Source organism: Fomitopsis serialis (assembly GCF_022376445.1).
Source record: "Fomitopsis serialis strain Sig1Antser10 chromosome Unknown B0H18scaffold_7, whole genome shotgun sequence".
NCBI classification, from domain to species: domain Eukaryota; kingdom Fungi; phylum Basidiomycota; class Agaricomycetes; order Polyporales; family Fomitopsidaceae; genus Fomitopsis; species Fomitopsis serialis.
Window position 1 is genome coordinate 69,952 of NW_025954967.1, and position 22,647 is coordinate 92,598.

The following is a 22,647-nucleotide window of genomic DNA, read 5'->3' on the forward strand; positions in this document are numbered from 1 at the left end:
GCAAAAATGTACCTTGCATGGATTCAGTCACCCTGAAGGCTACGGTCTGTGAGGTTCAATTTGATCTGCCTTTTCAACATACGCAAACACGTGGTAATGCACTGACCGTCTTGTTAGGGCGCATGGCCTACGAGGTTTGGAGCTGTAAAGAAGGATAGTCATCAGGCCTTGGCAGCCTGAGGTGTAATGAATGCAGAGGTCAGTCTTTTGCGACAGCAATTTGTAGACTCACCACAAGACTAACGCACAAATGCACATCGCATACAGGACTTGCTATCTCCGTCGAGCGTGCAAGATCCCAGTAGCAGTCCTAGCGGAATGCTTCCATCGATAGTCGGGTGACTCATTGAGACCGTAGACGTAGTGCTACTAGTCCGGGTTGCCACCCTTAGTAGTAGGTGGAAAAGACGCAGATCCGAGCCTTTCCTAGTCATTCTGACCTCAGGAGCCTAGGTACGTCACGCCCGTGTATTCCTCAGCATTCTGTATATTTACTGCGCAGTGTACACACGGTTGACGTACGAGACGTGTACCTCTGGGGCTATGACCTGTAGGTGGTTGTGTCTTCATGACGTAGCTCCGGTCGAAGTGCGGTCCAGACGCAGACTTCCTACGCCGCTTTCACAAGAATCTGAGGCCTAGTATGTCGGATGTGTGAGTCTAGGGTCGTCAATGCGTCGGTTGTTCAGTGGCTTACAGATTACAGTATAGATCATCTGCCTCTCAAGGAGAGCGGGCACGTCTTGAAGCCATCATTTCCTATCCAAAGGCTTGTGAAGTTCGGTGACATACTAGTAGAAGGTGCGTATGTAGTTTTCGTGCGCAGAATTCGAATTCATTGGTGCGGAGGAGGTCGGATGCTCCCATGTCAAGACCCCGACCACCCTCGAACAGGCTGGCGACCTGAAGGGAGATCACGTTGTATTAAATAAGGCGGAGAGCGTTGCTGAGATTCGCATGCTTGTTTGTTACAGTGGGCTCCAGCGTTGCCCTCTCACGAGGTAACGTAAGATGAAGCGGATTACCTAATGTACAGGCATGAGTGAGTTACCATCTACGCTACTGGGTCTCGAGTCTGAAATTGATCTACTGCAGTACAACAAGATAACATATCAACAATCTCGGCGACCGTCACCAGCGTCCATGAACAATCTTACACATTTTCCGTAGTGCTGTCTGTACCAACAAGAGGCATATGTTGATAGTGCCTTTGGAGGTGTTTAGTCGGATGAATGCTCGCAGCATCCGTCACCTCTTCTTTTTTCTCCCACAGGTCTTGCAAGGTGGCCGCTAGGCAGATCTCCTCCCTGCGGATGTGTGTCTTTAACTTGTCCGCACGACTGAAGTCGTGGGAACACCCCGGACATCTATACTTGTAGCCAAGATGGACTTTCACATGGCGGTTTAGATCTCGCACTCTGTGGAAAGCTCCGTCACACGACGGGCACTGGAACGGTTTCTGTACCAAAGCGATGACGAACCTCAGCCGCCCGACGAAGCGATAACATGATATCAGCACCCACATCCTGCACATCGTCATGGTGCCTTTGTGTCGTTGGACGGCTTGGTTCAGCCCCCCCTGGTGTCTCGCCACCTTCCGTCCTCGATCCTGCCTAGTTAAGGGCGGGCGGATGCATCAGCCTTGCTTCATCGTTCTGAGCCAAATTAGAAATACGACTCACTTGTTCGTCTTCGAATACTTCGTCGGAGAGGCTCTTCGGACTACCGGTGTCCGGGGCAGCAATGATTCCTGGTATATGGTCGTGAAGCATTGCCCCCAATTCGAATAGGGTGCCTTTGATGACACCTGGAGGACCGGCGTACATCCGGTCGCTTCCCGCAGAAGCCGCCAAGGCGTAGGGAACTATATTGCCTGGGAATCCTGGAAAGGCGTGCGCGTTGAGGTGTGTCCTATCGCACTGGTATGAAGAGATCGTCAGTATACCCCACAAGAGCCTAGGCATACCCCAGAACAGCGAAGGATAAGACCTACCACAACATTAAACGTTGGCAGCGAGGAGCTCTCCGACGGAGGCGGCAATTGGAACGTCATAAACATCGACATCAGAGGAGTTGGAGCACCAACGCGAAAGGGCAGGCCCACGCCCACTTGCAGCCGTCCTTATAACTGTTGGCCGTGGTAACATGTCCTGTGTAAACCTTTCAGCAATATGCACCGAAATCACAACGACTTCTGTCGCAGATTCTGATCTTGCGACCAGCACGCGGGACGAACTAAGTTCACGATTTGTCATATGCATGTACAACCCTTAATCCGAGTCCTTTTCACTCTCCGGATGGATGCGCTGCTTGGCATTTGAGCCGGACCTGCCTCGCATACGATCTTTATGGGCAATCCAATAGCAATACAAACGGAGAGACTATGAGTGGCAGGCGGGGATGGACGGGAAAAGCCGCCTCGCTTGTATGGCTGCACCTGTAAACGCCCAATGAATCAGACATTGGCGTGACGCAAGGGCAAACATGGAAATGGATTCCTTACCCAGTATCGTTGCGACGCATTCCGCCCTCCGGCAAGTCCCCGGTGGGGCGGACAGTCCCGTCCTATCGGAGTGATCCATCAAAACGCACACCGTCACGGTGCCGATCGAAAAATATCCTCAATTCAGTTCGACGCAAGCGAGGGTCGAGCTTCTGGACGGCACCCAGTATCAGATCACGGTACAGATTGGTTGGACACGGACCCCGGAGCATGGACCCGGCCCCCAAGTCTAGTCAGCTAGGCCTCCGACGTTGTGAGCATTGGGCGCTGTCTTCATGTACTGGGTCATGGCTACAGGGTAGCGCGTCCTTCATTAGATGGACATTTGTCCTGCGCCGGTCCTTCGGTGGTTGGCGGCATACCCGCCGGAGAAGGGGGTGTAAAGCCGCATTGTCCGCATAAGGAGGGCGCACATCATCATGGTCAGCCACGTTGCACGGCATCCCAGTCGTAGACCGCCCATTGGCCCCTGCGACGGCTACCAGAAGTTGACCTCGTGTTCCAAAAATTTCGACTCCGGACTTCACCCGATGGCCGGGATCCGCGCTGCTTCCAAGATGGTCGCCGCCACGACGCGTCGGTCGTATGAGTGCTGCGCTAGTCGGAATGGACTAACCGACAGTCGGGATGCCGGAGCTGACGCAAATAGCCACCGCGACTGTACTGACGGACGCCGGAAGACACGAAAGCAGGAGAACTTGATGCTACAGATGGTGCTGTTAGTAGACGATCTCGACAGAGAAAGGGGGGATGGAAGCCGCGACCAAGGTAGAGGCAACTGAACGCATCGCGCGCAATTATCGATGTCCCGCCGCCCCGTCTGCGACGCCGCGCACTTGAGACTGGACCGTCCGACATAACCTGTTCGAAGGTTTGGAGTATCAGTTGCCGGTCACAGAGTTGAGCAGCCACACGAAATGCACGCACCCTTTCGATACATACATGCCCGGCCACGCCCTGGACGCTTTAGCACGATGTTCGGACAACGGGGTCTTCCCGTCGTAAGAGACATGACGAGTCGACACGGTACATTGGTTCATACTATACATACATATCTACAACGAAACTCCCAGCCGAAACTCTAGCCACGCGCGAATACCTCTCCGGAGGCAGTCTACCAAGTCCATGCTGCCACCTTCAAACCTCGTACTGCGAGAGATGTTTCATGGGGCTCAAGTCGTCCACGCTGGCCACTGGCTGACAGTTTGTATCGCCCTCCGCGAGCCTCTCGGACATGACCTTGTTCACCGCGGCCAGGACGGGCTCGCGGCAAGCGTCGGTCATCTTAACATGCCGCTTGAGGCTATCGACGCGAGACTGCTCGCTGCCACAGTTCGGGCACTTGAAGAGCGTTGGCTTGCAGAACTGCTTCTCGAGTGCTTCCTTGACGTCTGGTGTCGCCAAAGATCCTTCTTTGACTGAAATTTTGCGCCGCTTTCGCACCTTGGCAGGCCACATGTGTACCCTCCGTCAGTGAGTCCGTGTAATCCCCGTACTGGGAGTTGGCGGCCTTTGTGAGTTATATACTACGAGGGGAGGGGCAAGTCAGTAGTCACATTATCCCACCGCTAACCATACTCACATATAACTGTGCCGAGTCCGTGCCCGACGCCGTTTCAGTCGGCGCTGATACAGAACCGTTATGATCCTGAAAAGTCGGGGCCTGTTAGGCGTTTAGGTATTTACTATGAAGAGTATGAGTGACTCACATTGGACTGTAAACCCTCCACCATGCCTCCGCCGTGGCCGGACGACCCACTCGCAATGCCTTCACCCACACATACGTCGTCGACCCGCCTTCTTTTGTGCTTGGGTTCTAGTGCGTCGGCTTCGAATGCCGACGTCTGCTGCAATTCTGGCGAGGTTGGGAGTTGTAGTTCATTGAATGGGTTTGGGTTATTCCAAAACGTATCATGCTGGGAGAAGGATATGAGACACGGATATGCACGCTGGATGGGGGGCACGCACTGTTAAAAACTCTTCAAGCGCGGATAGTTCTGTCCAAAAGAGTGCAGAGTCGGACATGGTGGAAGGCGCGCAGTATGAAGAGGCGTCGATGGGTAGGGTATTTATGTGTTTCGAAGGAGACGGACAAGAGAAGAAGGTTCGAAGGCAGGACCCGGGAGCCCAGCTACATTAGATCCGCATCAGATACGAAGACCAATCGAGAGACCGCAGTAACGCGTGTTTGGGAAAGTGCCCGCCCCGTAGGGCGGCCAGGGCTCGAGAAGCTTCGGAAGTTCGGTAAGCGCGTGCCTTGCGCTATCCATTGTGCGTGTCGCAGATCACGATCGCAGATGCTGGATGCGTACGTGGGAGGGCACCAGCGAGCCAGTAAGCTGTACCCTGTACCTCCGCGACACGCCACCAAATTTGATAGGGGTGATCCACCCCAGAAGGAGATGAATGGGTTTGTCCGCGTGCACGCCTGGAGACGAAATCGGACGCAAAGGGCAACGGTCCTCGGCTATGGAATACAAGGCTTGCCAGAAGTAGCAATGTGCCACTACCAGCTAGAGCCACAGCTTGGTCCCGTGGGACTGACAGAGGCAAGCCGCTACGCGGGAGCCACTCGGTGCCTGGAATATTTTGATCATTGACAAACTAGTTTGCCATCGGGAAGGACGCATGATAGGCTCTGTGCATCGCCTCATGTTTGCATAGAATTAATCCTAGCTTCAGGGATTCTCCGAGTACCTATTGCGTCTGCCTCTCGGATTCCCAAGACTGCCCGTGGTATAAGCGTATGAATGAGACGAGAGTACTAGGATCACGTACAGCAGAGCAAAGAAGCCCGCGTGAATGGATCGGATCCTTGCCCTCTACCGCATGCCAATATTACACGACGCAGGGGCAGCACAGACATCTCGATACGCCACGGCGTAGGACAGACTGTTGGCAAGGTTGCGAGGTTCTAGTATGAATCCGAGTCTGAAACGCACGAAACTTCCATGACAGGAGCCCCATAGCACAAAGATTTGCGGGTACCGCGCGACAGAGCAGAACCAACCGCTACTTGTTGGTGACAATGTTTGAGAATGTCCGCGCACAGGGACAAGCGAACGAGGATCTGAGCGATACTGTAGCACACAGGGCTGCGTCTAGCACTGCCAATCGGGTCTCTGTCGCTGCCAGCGGACCGAGAGCCAGTTCAGAGTACTGAAGCGGAGCAGAAGTCATCGAGAAGGTGTGGCGTGGTCAAAGCAGAGGCAAGCCGGGACGACAGTCGGCGGTCGACAACCGTCGGCGTTGGCGAACGACACGACTGACTTTCTCGGACGCGGACGGGGGCGTATGTTTGACCTTATTTGGTGCCGATCTACAGCGACGGGCTCAGCGGTCCGCCACGACTTGTGCCCGACGCCGACCTCTGCGCCTCCTTCGCTACCCATCACCTCCAACGCGCCCGCAATGGCTGCCGTGCAAGCCATCAAGCAGTTCCGGCTAAGGGAGCTTGCAGCGGTCCTCGATGCGTCTCCTGAAGCGACCACCCGCCCAAAGGTCCCCAACCCATTCCTCCCGCGAAAGAACCCCGAGTCCGGACGGTGGGCGCCGCCCAAGTATTCGCGCCGTCGGCAGGCAGAGCTCATCAAACATGCTCGCGCAAGCAATACGCTTCATCTGCTTCCCCCAGGACCGAAGCTCGGTGTCCAGCAGCTTGCCACGGCAGCAAGCGTACAGAGCGCCACAGGCCCGAGTGCGTTAGTGAGCGAGGAGGCATGGGCGAGGGGCGTAGAGTGGGAGGGCGAGTTGAAGGAGAAGGCAGAGCCGAGCGCGGAGATTGGCAGCAGGCTGTACGCCCAGAGGTGGAGGATGTTTAAGGGGCACAAGTGGGAGCGAACGCGCGAAGCGAGGGAGGAGGAGCGGCGCAAAGCGATGCAATACATGCAGAAGCGCATCGTCGGCTTCAAAGAGGTATGTCTGCGACCTCGGCTTATAAGTTGCGGGATGGTTAAAGATTCCACAGTCGTACCGCCGGAAAATGCCCAACCCCGCCAGTATCCCTCGACCCACCAACTATACCAAGCTACCTTTCTGATGACGGAGGACCATTCTCGGCTGCGGGTGTAATCTCATTCCTCGTTGAGTCCGTCCAGGTACCCGAGACCTGGTTGAGTATTTGGACCAGTCTGTACGCCCCGGGTCAATACACGCACAACGTCAGACAGACGGAACCACGTACCACGCGCGCACTGACTGTCAAATCCGACGCCCTGTTCCACTCTAGCGACAAGCAAAGCAGCTCTCCGAATAGCGGCTTGAGGCGTTCATCCGCGCGCAGTGTGCGCAGTTTCCCTTGATAACTAATGACTGCTATCTCTTGCGAGTCTCAGCAGGCAGGAACATAGGTAGATGGTAACACTCACAGTGTGTAAGCAGAACCCCATAGTCGTCGAGTATCGTGCGTGTCCCAACTTCTCTACGACGAACTGTTCTGAGATGTGTTCGAGGTGTTGCCGACCGTGATCAACTTTGAGAGTCGTAAGGCGCGACTCGCTGGATATGCACAGTCCGGCGTGCGACTACCAGCGCCCCTCGTCCGTGAGGCGTGTCTCGGAGTCGTAAGCTGAGAGACACTCCCTCGAAGGGTCGAAGAGTACGACCTACGAAGTCAGCGACTGTTCCGGGTTCGGACAGTGGCCGACCTCGTAGGTACACAACAGAGAGGACTGTTCAGTGGTCTCTGTCGTTGTACCGCCAGATGAGCGACAGTGGGATTCAGCCTTCCTGACGGTCGAAGGAAGCCGGTGCAACAACGTCCAGGGCCGAAAGTCGGTCGACGAAGTCGTGCGCAGGACGTGGGGAATATGTCGCGACTCAGTCGTGGCGCGACGCAGACAAAGGCGAGCGGACGATGCCGAGGACGCAAGGAAACGTTTGTCAAAGCAACATGGAGTGCGGGCCACAACCTAGGAGACGACGTCGCCGACGTGACGAAGTCTTTGTTGCCTGGTCTTTGTGCCCACATTCCAAGGCCGCCAATAAAGGCGGCCGACAAGTCCTGCACCCAGGGTGCGCTGCCCAGTGCTTCCCCGTAGGACGTCGGTGCGGTCGCTCGGTCCGAGCACTGGACCGAAGGCGAGTGTCGCCAGTAAGTGGCACGCTCTTCCTCTGCACGCGCCGGGTCACGCCCAGGACACCATGGACCGGGGTCCTCGACTGGGTCCCAAGCCAACCGGAGTGGCACCCGCTGACGCATCCCAAATCGCAGACCCTAGATCCCTTAGCAAGTGCAGTGGCAGGCAGTGGCGGGTTAGGCCCGACTCTTTACGTACAGGAATACAAGGACTCCCAAAACGAGGCGCGCCTCCGTTTGGACAATAGCCTCAGAACGTGGACGACAATAGCGAAGCCTGAAACCTCTTCGCCGGCCGCCGTCCAGCAATGTCGGGCGTGCGATCATCCTGGCGCTACAGACTCATGCACCGCCGATGAGAGCAGTGTCCAACTTGGGCGGAGGCTTACTGGGCGAGACCGCCGGGGGTCCCGCCTCGGTGCTACTTCACGCATGACGGAGGCGGTACCAGCTCTCCTCCCAGCTTGCACCGAGTTCTTCTGACTGCGCCGCTCTTCACAGAAGCATAGGCATCGCCATGGCTGCGAAAAATGGGTAGGTAATATTTCTGGTACCCAAAATGCTGACTCTTTTTGCGTAGCTAGTAGATTCGCATCTCGGGACCTGACCAAGAACCACGCCTCAGGCCCTCGGGGAAATGCGGGCCCATCAACCTCGCGCTCGCCCGTGGACCAACTTGCAAGCGAAATGAAAGGCTCCGCATGTTCTTTTTGATGAGTGGCGACGGCTGTGCACCGGAGCTGCCGCACAATGCAATCGTCGTGGTTGCGCCGTCCCAATCCGGCAGGGATCCCTTCCAGCGACGACAATGGAAGCTCCAGAGGTGCAATTTCTAGTCTTCCCGCCCTATCTGGACATCACGCGCATGTTGTTGAAACCGTGGCCCAACGGTAAATCCCACGCTCAACCTGCCGCGCGAGGCGGGTCTGAACCCTGTCTAGCCACCCTAGGACTGAAGGAACGGTCACAGCCAACATTTACGAAGGGCTTACGGCGCCAAACATCTCCTACCCAGATTGGTCACAGTCACTGCGCGTCAATGGACAATCTCGACTCAACCGTTTGATCCCTTCCCCCGTTCACGGTCGCTGCCTCATGGTGGACCCCACCGCTATCACATTCATTCCAGCCCTTCCGCATACGGTCGTCCTTCTGCTGCGTCGTGTCGGTAACATCGAAATTCCTGAGATCCGCCATCGAGCCAATGAGCCAGAGCCGCGCACAATGCCTGTGCGCGGCGAAGGATCAGGGCGCCTCCGCGCGCCCTCGTCAGCACCTCGTGTTTCCCTACCTCACGCGGGACGACGTAGAGGTATAAAGGACGGCGCAGACAAACTGTGGACGCTCCTCAACTTATCACTCGGCACCACGCTCAGCTACAGCCCCCCTCTCGTCGAAACCAACTCCATCCACCTCAGGTTCATTACACTACACCGCAATGAATCCTTTCTTCTTCGGCGATGAGTCCGCGTTCACACAACCTTTCATCTTCAACCCGAATCAACTCTGGAACGACCCTCAAGAAGACTACGATGTCCTCGCTGGATTCTCCGGACAGGTTATCGATCAAGTACTTCAGCCAGACTTCGTCCCGGGGTCCTTCATGGGTTACTATCCAGAGGGCACCCTACCCGGCTACCAGGTATGTTGCACATCTTACGCGCAATACCGCCCGAGCGCGATCTGACTGGTCGCGTGCACATAGCCGTCGGACTCGTTTTCGCTCATCAACGACCCGCGTAACGGATTCGACAAGCTCTACTCCGTCGACGCTGAACATTGCGCCTATCAACAAAGTTATGACGAATTGTGAGTCAAATCCTTTGTTCGTAGCGCCCATATGTTGAAGCGACCGCTCTGTGACGACTTGAAGTTCGCTCAGGAAGCGAATGTCGCGCTAGATGGACTTGCGATGCCCCCGATCACGGAGGACGAAGTGGAAGCCATCTTGGATGGCCTATACGGCATGAACTCGCGGCCCCTTACTCCTCCGTCCGACCTCGAGTTCCCCCCCAATCCCGCGATGCAGGCTGCCCTCGACATGGCGTGCGCCTACCAAGACTTCGTTCCACCACCGATGCAGGCCGTCGGAACGAACGACGCCCTGATGCCGACCCTCAGTGCGTCCGCGCCAAAGGAGAGCCTGGGTGTGTTGGAACTGGCCGTCCGGGCCGTCAAGACAGTAAACTACGATTCGGTGTGCTCTCTGTCTCATTCCGCGGCGCGACGGCCGCGTAAGCAGCGGAAGGTACAACCGACCACATTGGATACGGGCGCTGCTCCCCCGCTCGCTTCCGGCGGTAGCGAGGTCCCATCTGGGCGCAAGCGACGTCGGTCGTCTGCTCAGGAGCCGGAGAGCTCTAAGAGGTCGAAAGTATCGGCGCCGAAGGCTGCGTCGGGCAACAGCGCAGACCGGACCAAGCAGGGGTTGAAATTTACGCCGCTGCACAGTCAAAAGGCAGCGGTGCTGAAGAAGGCGGAGCGGCGCAGGAGAGAGGCAGCCAAGTACCTGGAACAAGCAAACGCCTCTGACCCGCAGGAGGCAGATGCAATGATAGAGTCGGAGTGGTGCAGGAGAATCGCAGCCATGTATTTGGAACAAGCAATTACCTTTGAGGAGGAGGCAGATGCGATGCGATGATAGATTAGAGCATGTTCGTTGTGCTAGTGAATGGACTCAAAATATCTACGTCTCTTCGTTAATTTCATACAGTTATCTTGCTGGAACAGACGAGATTCTGAGATTGTAGCAGTATCATGTCGTATAGAGCGCAAGACGCAGTGTGCGGCAACGAGAGTCAAGTCTGAGACTGAACGTGCATACGTGGAGGTTCGAATCAAATGTGAAATGGCCGATAGGCTACGAGCCAGTGCATGAGACAAGTGTCCAAGTCATTACCATTTGGACGTCAGCATTGGTGCGTGACTGCGTCGAGCTTGATCTCCCCTGGCTAGGCGATAAGTAGTGGCATCGGAGCTCCGCGCGACTCGGAGTCGCACTGCCCGACTTGACCAACATGCATGGGCCGGATCGACTCGGAGTTATGAATCTAAGCGTATCCGAGGTCGAACAGGAAACTACATCGAGCCGTAATCCTGTAAGTATCCTTACATTGAGCCTCCGAACCCCGCAGTCGACTCAAAGGCTCCCCGCCGGCGTGCAAACGAACGAAGGCCAGTCGGAGCCACGTGATCGTGTTCGGGCGCCTCAGAGTCAAGGTGCAAGCACTGCAGTAGTACATCAAGCAGTATACTTACTTCACACCGTGACAGTCTGAGGCTTGCTAGCTTCCGGTCACCCTCTTCCTTTCACTACCTGGGTCCTAAGAACTTTGAGTGCGCGAGAGCAAGTCCGATGATGGCTCTAGGACGGCAACCGAGGTGACGGGCAACGATAGGCTCACGGTGTAGCACGCTCGAGTTCGTTCAAGTTCTGGGCCAGAAGCTCTACTGACAGCTGAGTCCAGGAAAACCCGTTTGTGCAACACAGACTGACTATTAGGACTCGGACGGAGACCTCTCAATGCATGCTTGGGTGCGCACATAATATTCTTTCCACTGGTGAATGCTTGGCTCGAACCTGCCCGCGTATCCTTTGCCATGTACCTTACTACAGCGCTCGACGCGCCGTAGGAATGTTGCGCCGTCATACTAGGTCACTGTCTTTGGAAGTCTCAGTGCGTCAACAGTTGAAACACCACTGTTCGTATCGCGCTCTATGCTACTTCCACAATGTCATGTACGGATATTCGCTTCGCTTCCTGACATTGGTGTTAGCAAGGGACAGATACGTCTTCCCTTATCTTCTATCACTCGCCTGAAAAGTCAGTGTCTGCTAGTCGCGCGGTAATAGCCTTAGTCGGTCGCACGGGCTATTCAACACACTCGGCCCCCCTTTAACGACGCTGAATTGCCCGCCGAGAGCGAGCGCGACAAGCGAACACGACTTCGTGCCGACTATCATTGCAACGCTTCCAGTGCGGTCTTACTGTGAGTATATATGACCTGGACTATCTTTTCTTATCTCACTAGCCTTCCAGTTCTTGCTGCTGACCATGCGTGCTAGGATTCCCGTGCCATCTGACGACGGCCACAAGGATGGACCGGTAGGTGGTGAGCGACGCGCCCACCTCGGCCTCATACCCCTCCCTAGCAAGCTACTCGCGCATCGTAACACCTGGGTTCTCAAGATGGACACCCTGCTATCCGTGACGTCGTTTCCTCGCTGCTATGTCATTCTCGTGCTGGGCGGTAAGACCTTCCTTCTCATGCCGCTCGATTGAGAGTGGCTCTACGAATGCTCACTCACCGACTCAACAGCACCGACGTACAAGGACCTCTGTCCCATACTGCTGTCCGGACACTACGCTCATTCGCTGGTGATCATTGCCACCCACGAGCCTCCCGAGATACCCAACCTCGTTATTCCAGCTTTGCGGATCCTGCACCTTTCGAGACCCCTCTCTGCGGAGAACACGGATACGACGCGCCTCGCCGATGTCATGCTTTGGGCCGAGCATGTTGCGTGCGATTGGCGGAAGTACGGCGGCTCGGGCATCTACGAGCTGGCGGAGAACGACGACGACGGGATGTTACCGTCGGGCAGGCGCACTGCACTGAACGTCTTGCGTGTTGGTCGCCATTCCGCCCGCAGGCACTCCATGCCAGTCGATTCGCCCTCAGCAACGATCACGGACGGAAAGCGCCCCTTTGACGTCTTGGTCAATTTCCTCCCGAACCAGCTACCAGACAACGTCCTGCTTCGCCACACTATCTACGTCACCACCATCGGCCGGTCATTCTTCAAACCATCAGCTGCTACATCCTCTTTTCGCGAGGCGTCTTTGCGAAAGCGAGGTCTGTCTTTGGCGTCTCTACGAATGCTAAGCGGGAGAAACGCTCCTCTGGAGATACGCCTCACACGCACATTGAAGCGCTGCTCACGTCGAAGGCCAGCACGATGCGGCCGCTCTCCTCGGCGGCGTCGCCGCAGATCATCCATCTTCTGCCCGCGGAGTCCGCTCGATACCCACAGGCGAGCGCGAGGCTCGTCGACAGCATGGAGGCCTTCATCGCTGCCTTCATGTGCGCGACGTCTCTCTCGACCGATGCGAAGAGAGAAGCAGATGCGCCAGAGAACGTCCGGTCGTTCATCATGCACCCGACCACCTTCGGGAAGGCCCTTGACTGTGCGCTCGCACGCCTCACGCCGAGGGAAGGGCCCGGGAGGAAAGACGATACTTGGGGCTGCGAGTGGACAGTGGCAGACGTCCTGATATCCGGGGCGCTGGATAGTGCAACGATCCTGACCAAGGGTGCGACGGCCCCGGATGGGATCATGAAGACGTGGATCTCAGGTCCCGAAGACATCGCGCTTATGCCGACCGGTGGCGGTTCTGTGCAGTCTGTCCCAATCGTACAGGACTTGGACACGAGCGCAGTGTTGTACAAGACACCCCGTACGACGCAATCTGCGCCTCTCCGAGTCTCCATGAAGACTGCTGCGAGGACCGAGAAGGTAGTCGTGGAAGCGGCAACACGCCGGCCTGACAGTCCGGCCTCGACCTACTCCACCTCGTACGGACACGAGATGGCTGGCATCTCCCCTCCACCGTCCTTCCACGAGTATCAAGACAGCGCATACCTGCTCGGTAGCCCTGACGGGACAGCCGAGCAAGCTCATAGCGACGGTGACCATCCAGCCAGCGCGCCGTCAGAGGTCGAGGAGGTCCCGAAGTCGCCGGAGATCTCGCCGGTTACGCAGGAGCTGCATGATCTGGGGGAGATCGTGCTACCCAGCCGCGTGTCGATCAAGCGCGTGCAGTCGCTGCTCACCGGGTGGAAGGACGTGGGCACATGGCGGTCCAAGCGGGCGAGCATAGACACCGCTTGAACCTCGCGTGAGGCGCCATTACGAGACAGACGGTGATCTAACGCGAAACACGATCGGGCTTGCGGAACGAGGCAAGAACGAGGTGAAATGAGGTACGCGCCGGCTCTCGGTGCGTCAGAATCTTGGTCGGAACGCTATGATGTTATGATGGTTCAAAGTCAACCCGATGGATAGATAGTCTCGTACGCGTATCCTGCGCGTATCGCTCGATCTCTGGTTTCATTGTACGTTCGGACAGCGGAAGTTTAGCCATAGGATGTCTCTGTGCAAGGTTTACTCAATGAAGCTCTCTTTAGATCGTTTCGTCGCTCGCTGAGCACCCGACTCATGGTACAGGAGCATGACTAAGCTCATGGCTCAGTCAGTGCGGGACGCAGGAACTGGACTGGCCCTTCATCACCGCCGGTCAACCGCAACTCGGGGCGCACCCCGTTCCACCAGTCCTTCGCCTTCAGCAGCGTGCGATCTTGCTGTTTCACCTGCCGAGCGAAGAACGTCAACGCCATCTCCTGCCAACTTTCGCCCATTCAGTCATACCTGCGGTACGCTGAGAACCGTATCGGAAGCGCAGCGCACGAGAAGAGAGTTCACTGTTCGGTCGTAGACAGCCGTCCCAGGAGCAGGCAATTGCGCCAGCACGTCTGTCGAGTCAACATGAACTGTAGGAGAGTGCAGCTGGAGGGTTCGCTCGGACTTGAGAGAGTTACGAGGGGTTTCTGCAAGGGCACCACACGTGTTAATGGTGTAGAAGGGAGCGAGAGGGACGAGATACCTGATGCGAGAACGCACGCGAACGTCGCGTGATCTGCTCCGCGGTCATGGTCTCGAAGTCAATGACCGCGTCGGCAGTGGTGATAAGAGGTGCCCGAGGAGCTGCGGGATTCTCTGCTTGTGGCTGAGACGTTGCCTAGAAAGAGGAGATACGCGTAAGTTCTACGACAGATGGGACTGCGGCCGGAAATGCTGACTCTGCCAGACAGCATGTCACGAAGAACGGAGACCAAGAGTTTGCCACCTGTTTGAGCCGACACATCACGAAGGTCAGCGTAATCTGCCCCTTCGGGAATAGCCTGCGCCGAAACTGTCAGCTTCGGTACGTTTTGGCATATCTCACCACTTACAACTCGCTCCTGCCCCCAGATCGCACCCGCATCGATCCCCTTCACGCGTTCCATCATCTCAATAACGCACACACCAGTCTCTTTCTGTTCATCCAGGAGAACGTGCTGGATGGGTGCGGCCCCGCGATATGCCGGCAGCAAGGACGGGTGCACGTTGAGACGCCTGTTCGGTAGGAAGAGGTTAAGCACGGAGTTGGGGAGGATGCGCCCGAAAGAGGCAGTGATGATGATGTGTGAGAGAGGCGGGGCGGAGCCTGGCTCGGGGAATGGTGGCGGTAGCTATGTGGACGAACGTAAGCAGAGAAGAACGTTGTTTGCGAAACACTTACCTGCCATGTCTTCAAGACGTCTTTACCCTTCCCTGGCGGGACGAAGTGCACGGGTAGGCTGAGGTGTTGCCCCAGGGTCTTTAAGGCGCTGCACATCGTCAGCCTTGGTGTCTCAGCGCCGTCAACGGAAAAACAAGAGTGGCACGCGCAGCACAAAAGTTGTGGAAATATGCATTACAGCCCACAGGAATCGAACAGAGGGTTACGGTATCACGGTATGGACTCACAAACAGTCAATTTCGAGCCTCGCCTGCCGACTTTTGCGTCCGGGGTCGTCACAACCACCAGCTCCTGCCACACATCTGTCCTTCCGTGTTACGTCCATTCGACACGCTTGCAAGATAGAAGCGCACCTTGTGCTTTGTGTAGTTCTTCAAGCACCAAGCAAGAGAACTCGTCGCGTCCGAGGTAAAGTATTTTTAACGGGTCGTGGACAGGCGTTTGATTGTGGTACGCCCGTATTTCGACCGCGCTGTTCCACGACGCATAACGGTGTCGTCGGCTATAGTGATGGTTCAGACAGCTTGTAAAACTGCATAACGACCCGGAAAGAGGGATAGAGACAGGTCGGAACCGCAGGCTGGACGTTGGCGGCCGCATCATGCCTTCTGGCGTCTAATGCTCGCTGACGCGGTGGCTCCGGTCACGCCGGTCTCCTCCACAGACGGCGACTCCGACGCCACAGCAGCATCCCGGCAGCATCGACGTCGACATCGTCCTCTTCATACAGCAGACAACAGGCATCGTACAGGTACGCGTCGAATATTCTCTGTACATGTATGCTGTGCGAGTTAGGCTAAAATGCTTCCATTAGCAGTCTACTTCGTACCAGGCTCTTTCTTTCGTGAGGTGCCACTTCTGTGAGCGACACACCAATAGAGGTGCAGCCAAGCTAAAGAAAGTTCCGGATGCGCGATAGATTGTACAACTTCCGTTGGGACCATGCGATCCCAGCGTCGAGGCGTGGAAATTAGGATCGCATCCGAGGGGCACCTCCTAGAAGAATATCAACAAATCTGGGAGGATGAAAAAATTATAACATGCATAATCCCAAGTGAGGTTGGGAAGAGTAAGTTGTTTCAGTGTTGTTGTGTGTCTGCATAGTGAGAATTTGTTAACATGTGCATGATAGTGTTTGATTTCAAAATAACAAACTTCATGAACATAACAGCAGGCATCTGTTGCTACATTGATGGCATGCCCATCCAACAGGATGACAGTTTTGTCTCAATCTATGGAGGGGCTAGGAACATACTTGGCTCACAGCTCTTCCACTTTGAGAGACTCTTGTTCCAAGAAATGGAAGTGATAGGTATGCAATGCACTCCAAAACAGTTGTGAGCATGCTAATGTATGGCATTCAAGATGAACCTGTTGGCCTTGAAGGGCCAGACTTAAGTGCCCTAGGTACCATTGAGTTTCATATTTATAGGGCTGGAGAGGATTCAGATGATTCAGATTCCTCATCTGATGATGAGGAAGATGGTGTTCCTGATGACTTTGATTGGTATGCAGCTCCTAAGCCTATCACTGAGGACTCAAAGAAGGGGTGGATGCACTCTGTTGAGTGAGTTGTCATTGATTTTATACACCACATTCTCACTCATATGCCTAACCAGTGTCAAATTCAAGCCACATGTCTCAACAAATGGACCTGCTGGTGTTGAACTATGGGATGATCTAGATGACCCACATTATATATACAAATTCTTGTATAGACCAACTAGTAAGTCTTATCATGCATCAGTGACAGTTTTGTTGCTAAGTCCAAACTTAAGCATATCTGCAGGCCAAGGGAATCATTCCACAGGAGCAACCAGAGGAGGATCAAGACCATGAAGCAAGCTCACAGTCTGACAAGGATGAAGCTGCAGTAGATGATGACAGGCTGGAGGGTGATAATCAATTTATGGATGCAGATGCAGAGGATGACAAGGATGACATACAAGACCTACAACAGCTTGAGGTAAGCAGACGAGTTACACTTATTCAGTGTCATTGATACTAGGGGACTAGGCCCAAGTGAGAGAGAGACGGGAAGATCTGGAAAGGATGGAAAGGGCATTGGCTGATAGGAGGGCCAACGGAAAACGGGCATACGAAGCCAACGAAGGGCCTAACAAAAGGCTCAAACGGGCAGGTTCCCCCATTCATGCCGCTCTTTACCACGGGACTTGCATTGATCTTACGGAAGACTGACGGAGAATGATATCCATGTTGCAATTGCATAACACCGTTCGAAGACTGGACGGAATGTGTCGTCGTTAAGTCTGAGACGCAGTCTGAGCCGCTTGTCAGATCAAGGGAACATTCGACACGGCGAGGACTAACCTATTGACAGTCTCCTGACGGGCCAACAGTGGCCACTAAGTGGCGACAGGCATGGCCATTTCGCACTGTGATCCGCAGAGCGACGTCATACTGCACGGCGTAGCAGTACCAAGGTGCAGCGAGGGTTTATTTTACGCGCGGACGCGCGTCCCTACTGTCAAAGGGAGGTTGCGGGATGTCCTACACGCAGTATGGAACACTTACCACACTTCCGGGCGTCGAGGGCTATTTTGCCTCGTACTTCAGCCGCACGCGACAGGAAGAACAGGGCACTGGGGTACGAGTCAACATGTGGCAGGTATGAGGACGACGGGCAGGCGCACTGTTCGGCTGTTGTGCCACGACAAACCTTCCACTATGTAGCGGAGTATCAGCCTGAGTGTCCAGAGATAGCGAACGAACTATTTCACAGGTTCTGCACGAAGCTGAACTACGCCAGCTCGACTCCGTTCGCGGTCAATTGCTGCGGTAGTGTTGCTGGCTCCGTTAGCTATACATATCAATAAAGCAGACAAGCGCAGAGAACGCACCACGTCATGTACAGCGTTCAATACTACGCGCGCACCCTCATGGCGCAATGGCTTCATTGAGTACGCCGCCGCCGAACGTCTGGAGGTCGCCAGTGGCGATCGAAGGATAAGCCCGTACGCCCAAGATCGCGCGGCAGTCACTGAGACGGCGACGAGAGAAAAATGGTATTGAATCTGTGATATACGTGGGCCTAATTTCACAGTGAGAACAAGACGGAGAATCTATCAGGGTTGAGTACAGATGGCGGGATGGAAGGGAGGCGGGCGAAGGATGTGGGTGCACGACGGCAGCGTGCGTAGTAATGCGGGTGCTCGCCACGGACAACGAAGGACCGGACAAGGGCTGGCTCGCCGTCGGACAACTACCGGAGGAGCGAAGCAATCATACGCATCAAGGGGAAGCGGTGCATCAAAAGCAGAAGTGAACGCACTTGCGATTTCGACATACTTGTGAAGACTGAAGAACGTGCATGGTGGAAGAAGCACAGTCGACTTGCCAGAAGCCCCCCAACGAATTGGTGTGGGAACGGTGAGTAGACATGGTCGACGCTGCGCATCTCACTTGTCTTAAACTCTACACACTGGCCACGTTCGGAACCTGGAGCCAAATGACAGAGCTGGCATTAGCTGAAAACCGAAGCGAACAGTCCAAGGCGGTGAGACTTACCTGTCAACGACTCCCTGAACGCTGCGTTACTGTACTGTCGCAGAGCATAGTCGTATGTATGTACTGCACGGCGCAGCAACATCGAATTGTTGCATGCGAGTCGCCGCGAGGGCTCTGCAGGTTCTGTCAATCGCCACTGTTGCAGGAAGCCCCTACGTCTCTCGGAAAACGGATGACATTATCGTCGCTACTATGTAACTCCTTGCTTTCCTGAGCATCTTGTGGGTGCAACGAGTAGTCGACTCAAGTTACAAATTTGGCATGCGCCTGACGACCTTGCCCTCATTACGGACGTGGATGCGCAGCTTCTCCAGTAAAGTCGAGTCCGCCCACCGCTCCGGCGGAGTCTTCTTTCCCGCAGCCCAGTAGTAGATGTCCCAGTCAGGCTCGTCCATCAGCTGTGGAGACACAGCCGGCACCCCAGTCAGCCAGACGGGTATCGGGGCACAAGTCAGGGGACACACCTTGTCAAATTCGCGCAGTTCCGCCTCATCCATACTGCCCAGCTGTTCCTTTGCAAATGTGCTCAGCACCAGGTCGCTCTCCAGCGTGCCTCGTTTGCGCGCCTGGTACACCAACCGCGCACGCATCGTGTCGACCGACTCGCCCTGGCGCGGGAGGGGTTCTGGCGGCGGTGCATTGGCGGGCGATGTTGTCTGTGCGACGTGTTCAGGTGTGTTCGGTAGCAGCCATGGATCGGCTGAACGCGCTGCCGTCGTGGAGATCAGACGGTTGAACAACGTTCGACGACAATGAGAGAGGATGGGCAGCAAGTTCGCCATGACGGTGGAGGCTGAGCGGAGGATGGTAGGCGCCCGTGGTGCCCACAGCGTCGGTGCGCAGGCCGAAGCCGGGGCTCGCTGCTGCCCAGCTTCCAATTCAGTGAGGTCGATTCAGGTCGAGTTGTAGCATCGCGCAACTGAGAACAGTCTCGCGTCATGATACAGGCCACCTAACCACGTTTATTGTGACTGAATGAAAGATCTATCCGAGGTGACTCGCTTGATTTTGAGTACCGGTTCGCGCACAGATGCGAGGCTCTCTGCCTTCGAATCGGATGATCGGGGCAATGGCGAAGTTGTAGAACAATGCATACGGGTACGCTGCACGCTGCAGCCCAGCGGGCACAGCGGGCCAGCCAGTCGTAGGAGGAGCGGAGTCTAGAACACGCCGACAGAGCAAGAAGGGAATTCATAGTCCGCTGCGCACTCCGCCCATGCGCGGTGGCGCGCTGACCATCATCCGACGGTCGTTATCACCCACTTCCACTCTCAAATTTCGCATTTTCCGGCGTTGCAGTCGTCGTCGCGCACATTCTCGCCGCGAGGTCGCTTGTGCGTCCTCACAAGACCCCGTTCGCAAAGCCGCCCAAAACGCTCTCGTTCACGACCAGGAACGCCCACGCTCACGACCGATTCCACGACCATCTCTCTGACTTTGTCAAGCCATGGCGGATTCTAGCACCGAGATTGACCTCGATTCGGTCATTGACAGGCTTTTGGAAGGTGAGTAGTGGGTTGCGGGAGCGCAGGAGTGTCTGACGCAGCGAGCGCCGTTCGGCAGTGCGCGGAAATCGTCCCGGGAAGCCTGTGCAGCTTGCAGAGTACGAAATAAAGTATCTGTGCACAAAAGCACGCGAGATCTTCATTAATCAGCCCATCCTCCTCGAGCTCGAAGCTCCCATCAAGATATGCGGTGCGTCTCAGCCCTTTCTTCGCTTGCCTTCCGGGTTGACGTGTAGCCCCCTCCGCAACCAAGGTGACATCCACGGGCAGTACTACGACCTCCTGCGGCTCTTCGAGTACGGCGGATTCCCACCAGAGGCAAATTATCTATTTCTGGGCGATTACGTCGATCGTGGCAAGCAGTCGTTGGAGACCATCTGTCTGTTGTTGGCGTACAAGATCAAGTACCCGGAGAACTTCTTTGTACTGAGGGGCAACCATGAATGTGCGAGCATCAACAGGATTTATGGTTTCTACGACGAATGTGAGTCAGAGTAGTGGTTGTATTTCCGTCGTGCGCTTACCACATCCGCGCGGGTCCTAGGCAAGCGCAGATACAACATCAAGCTCTGGAAAACGTTCACCGACTGCTTTAACTGCCTACCCATCGCCGCCATTATTGACGAGAAGATTTTCACAATGCACGGTGGTCTATCACCCGACCTCCAGTCGATGGAGCAGATTCGGAGAGTGATGAGGCCCACGGACGTCCCGGATACGGGTACGTGGTATTCTCTGCTCATAGGTTCATCTCTAACGCATCGCTACAGGTTTACTCTGCGATCTCCTCTGGTCAGACCCAGACAAGGACATCACAGGGTGGTCAGAGAACGATCGAGGAGTGTCGTTCACGTTCGGGCCCGACGTCGTGTCCAGATTCCTGCAGAAGCACGATATGGATCTCATATGCCGCGCACATCAGGTACATCTACTACTTCTTGGGTATGTCCGGTGGGGTCACCACACGTTGCTGACGGCATCGATACGTTCCAGGTCGTCGAAGATGGCTATGAGTTCTTTGCGAAGCGACATCTGGTGACCCTTTTCTCGGCGCCTAACTATTGCGGCGAGTTCGACAACGCAGGAGCGATGATGAGTGTGGACGAGACGCTTCTGTGTTCGTTCCAGGTGCGTCATCTCGACATTCAGTCAATGGCGCAACCCTGACTCACCCTGACTCACCGCGGCGGTATAAAATAGATTCTGAAGCCGGCCGAGAAGAAGGCAAAGTACCCGTACGGTGGTGTGAATATGGGGCGGCCGGTTACGCCACCGCGCAAACAGAAGAAGAAGGACGCGAGCAAGATGGGCTGAGGGACACCCTGTCAGTACATCCTTCTCTCCTTGGTCGGGCTCGTCACATACGCTCTTTCCGTTTACCGTCTCTCATTGGTCATTTTCGGTTTTGGTGGCTGGTCGTGCGTGGGCAGAGGTGTGGATGGATGCGGCGGAAGGATGGGAGATTGGAGAACACACCGCGGACGGTCTACGCTGGACGCCGTGCTGTGTGGAGCGGCGATGTGTCGTGCTTGGCCTGGCTGGCCAGCAACGGGAGCGGCGTGTGTGGCGGCAAAAACAAACGGGAGGACCCACACGCATGCCCATGGACTCAACTGCATAGCACCGTTTTATACGCTATCGCACCCCCTATTCTGCACGATTATCCTGTGTACGATCCTGACTCTCCGCCTGTGTCTGCGTCTGTACTACTCCATTCTACCTATCTATTGGCTCAACCCGGACATTGTTGCAGTATCCTGATAGAATCTCATTTCTCCCTCGTCAGGTGCAGGTCGTCCGACGGCTAGCCAGCCCGTGTCCACCCCTCCGCTGTCCGCCCCGAGCACTTCAACACCCGCAATGCCACCTGCGTCGCCGTCGTTCATCCACATCCCTTCTCCACCTCCCTCCCCGTTCGTTCCGCCATCTGTACTCAGTCCTGCTAGCCCTCCGTCTTGCTCTCACTGTGAAAATAGGCAACGTATATTACAGTTTAAATAACAGTTATTCTCTCGCAGCCGCGCGTGAGTGAGGGCACGACTTGGGGCTGATCCTTCGATCGTCACTGGCGGCCATCGGCGGCGTGTTCTGAGTCGACGCAGGACGAGCGTGCGCGCGAAGGCGCTGGACGGGGTTTCCAAGCCGTGGTGCGTGCACTGTGCTTGTCTACCTCATGCTCATTCGTACTGGTGGAGGCGGCTGCGCTGGCCTAGACCAATCAGCAGGGGAAGGAGTTGAGCTTGCATCGCGGATAGGTCAGTGCCCGTTCTCTGGCACATCGTCAGTCCCTGACGGTCCTGTGTACAGCGGGTGTTCCGTCATGCCCGGTGTCGCGCTGTAGCCTGAGAGTGCGTGGGCCATTCCTCTTGTGGGGACTTCTCGTCGTGCACCTCCGCCTGCTACCTGGGACCCATAGCCCGCTGAGTCCGCTTTGATTCGCTGTCCTTCCCTGTCTCTTTCTCTCGCGTCTTGAGTACAAGACGTGACGACCAATGCCCGTTCGCTCTCAAGGCGTCCCGGACGAGCCCGTGAGGTCAATTGGATGAGCTGATGGTGAACAAGTGATGGTAAGCGCCCCATAGTGTGTTCGTGAATGTCAATCAGTCAACTACCTTGACGTTGGGGACCCGAGTCGACCGCGGACGTCCCCTCGGTGCACGGTCCGCTCATGCTTGTAATCGCAATCCACGA

At 55.7% G+C, this 22,647-nt stretch overlaps 9 protein-coding genes across 9 annotated transcripts; 5 read left to right on the forward strand and 4 right to left on the reverse strand.

The window, feature by feature from the left end:
* Positions 1-1,309: 1,309 nt before the first annotated feature.
* On the reverse strand, positions 1,310-1,465 carry B0H18DRAFT_838257 (uncharacterized protein; the record flags this gene model as incomplete). Its single annotated transcript, XM_048039465.1, has 1 exon — positions 1,310-1,465. A coding segment is annotated over one exon (156 nt), but the record flags the coding sequence as incomplete, so codon positions are not given.
* A 2,075-nt stretch (positions 1,466-3,540) lies between these two features.
* B0H18DRAFT_1207906 (uncharacterized protein) lies at positions 3,541-4,559 on the reverse strand. Its single transcript, XM_048036237.1, has 5 exons — positions 4,472-4,559; positions 4,213-4,419; positions 4,086-4,151; positions 3,947-4,013; positions 3,541-3,894 (listed from the first exon to the last, which is right to left on the reverse strand). The coding sequence occupies exons 1-5, from the start codon at positions 4,526-4,528 to the stop codon at positions 3,641-3,643; spliced, it is 651 nt and encodes a 216-aa protein (XP_047897985.1). The 5' UTR covers positions 4,529-4,559; the 3' UTR covers positions 3,541-3,640.
* Positions 4,560-5,862: 1,303 nt separating this feature from the next.
* On the forward strand, positions 5,863-6,770 carry B0H18DRAFT_981830 (uncharacterized protein). The gene is made up of 2 exons (XM_048044499.1): positions 5,863-6,418; positions 6,471-6,770. The coding sequence occupies exons 1-2, from the start codon at positions 5,915-5,917 to the stop codon at positions 6,540-6,542; spliced, it is 576 nt and encodes a 191-aa protein (XP_047897986.1). The 5' UTR covers positions 5,863-5,914; the 3' UTR covers positions 6,543-6,770.
* Positions 6,771-9,130: 2,360 nt separating this feature from the next.
* On the forward strand, positions 9,131-10,375 carry B0H18DRAFT_981833 (uncharacterized protein). Its single transcript, XM_048044500.1, has 3 exons — positions 9,131-9,222; positions 9,286-9,389; positions 9,453-10,375. Exons 1-3 carry the CDS (start codon positions 9,184-9,186, stop codon positions 10,219-10,221), a joined length of 912 nt encoding a protein of 303 aa, XP_047897987.1. The 5' UTR covers positions 9,131-9,183; the 3' UTR covers positions 10,222-10,375.
* Positions 10,376-11,357: 982 nt separating this feature from the next.
* B0H18DRAFT_1101883 (uncharacterized protein) lies at positions 11,358-13,473 on the forward strand (the record flags this gene model as incomplete). Its single annotated transcript, XM_048032535.1, has 4 exons — positions 11,358-11,570; positions 11,621-11,831; positions 11,901-12,437; positions 12,515-13,473. Exons 2-4 carry the CDS (start codon positions 11,636-11,638, stop codon positions 13,471-13,473), a joined length of 1,692 nt encoding a protein of 563 aa, XP_047897988.1. The 5' UTR covers positions 11,358-11,570; positions 11,621-11,635.
* Positions 13,474-13,823: 350 nt separating this feature from the next.
* B0H18DRAFT_870428 (formyl transferase) lies at positions 13,824-15,523 on the reverse strand (the record flags this gene model as incomplete). Its single annotated transcript, XM_048040095.1, has 8 exons — positions 13,824-13,952; positions 14,011-14,189; positions 14,239-14,380; positions 14,442-14,543; positions 14,595-14,873; positions 14,924-15,011; positions 15,147-15,225; positions 15,277-15,523. The coding sequence occupies 8 exons, from the start codon at positions 15,521-15,523 to the stop codon at positions 13,824-13,826; spliced, it is 1,245 nt and encodes a 414-aa protein (XP_047897989.1).
* Positions 15,524-15,865: 342 nt separating this feature from the next.
* Positions 15,866-16,949, forward strand: B0H18DRAFT_951748 (uncharacterized protein; the record flags this gene model as incomplete). The annotated part of the gene is made up of 6 exons (XM_048042037.1): positions 15,866-15,992; positions 16,056-16,235; positions 16,289-16,490; positions 16,543-16,649; positions 16,702-16,889; positions 16,932-16,949. The coding sequence occupies 6 exons, from the start codon at positions 15,866-15,868 to the stop codon at positions 16,947-16,949; spliced, it is 822 nt and encodes a 273-aa protein (XP_047897990.1).
* Positions 16,950-18,581: 1,632 nt separating this feature from the next.
* B0H18DRAFT_981852 (Flavinator of succinate dehydrogenase-domain-containing protein) lies at positions 18,582-19,593 on the reverse strand. The gene is made up of 3 exons (XM_048044501.1): positions 19,454-19,593; positions 18,916-19,403; positions 18,582-18,849 (listed from the first exon to the last, which is right to left on the reverse strand). The coding sequence occupies exons 2-3, from the start codon at positions 19,231-19,233 to the stop codon at positions 18,700-18,702; spliced, it is 468 nt and encodes a 155-aa protein (XP_047897991.1). The 5' UTR covers positions 19,234-19,403; positions 19,454-19,593; the 3' UTR covers positions 18,582-18,699.
* Positions 19,594-19,698: 105 nt separating this feature from the next.
* On the forward strand, positions 19,699-21,301 carry B0H18DRAFT_600598 (protein phosphatase type 1). Its single transcript, XM_048038728.1, has 7 exons — positions 19,699-19,956; positions 20,015-20,146; positions 20,210-20,440; positions 20,501-20,677; positions 20,727-20,878; positions 20,950-21,084; positions 21,157-21,301. Exons 1-7 carry the CDS (start codon positions 19,899-19,901, stop codon positions 21,268-21,270), a joined length of 999 nt encoding a protein of 332 aa, XP_047897992.1. The 5' UTR covers positions 19,699-19,898; the 3' UTR covers positions 21,271-21,301.
* Positions 21,302-22,647: the final 1,346 nt, after the last annotated feature.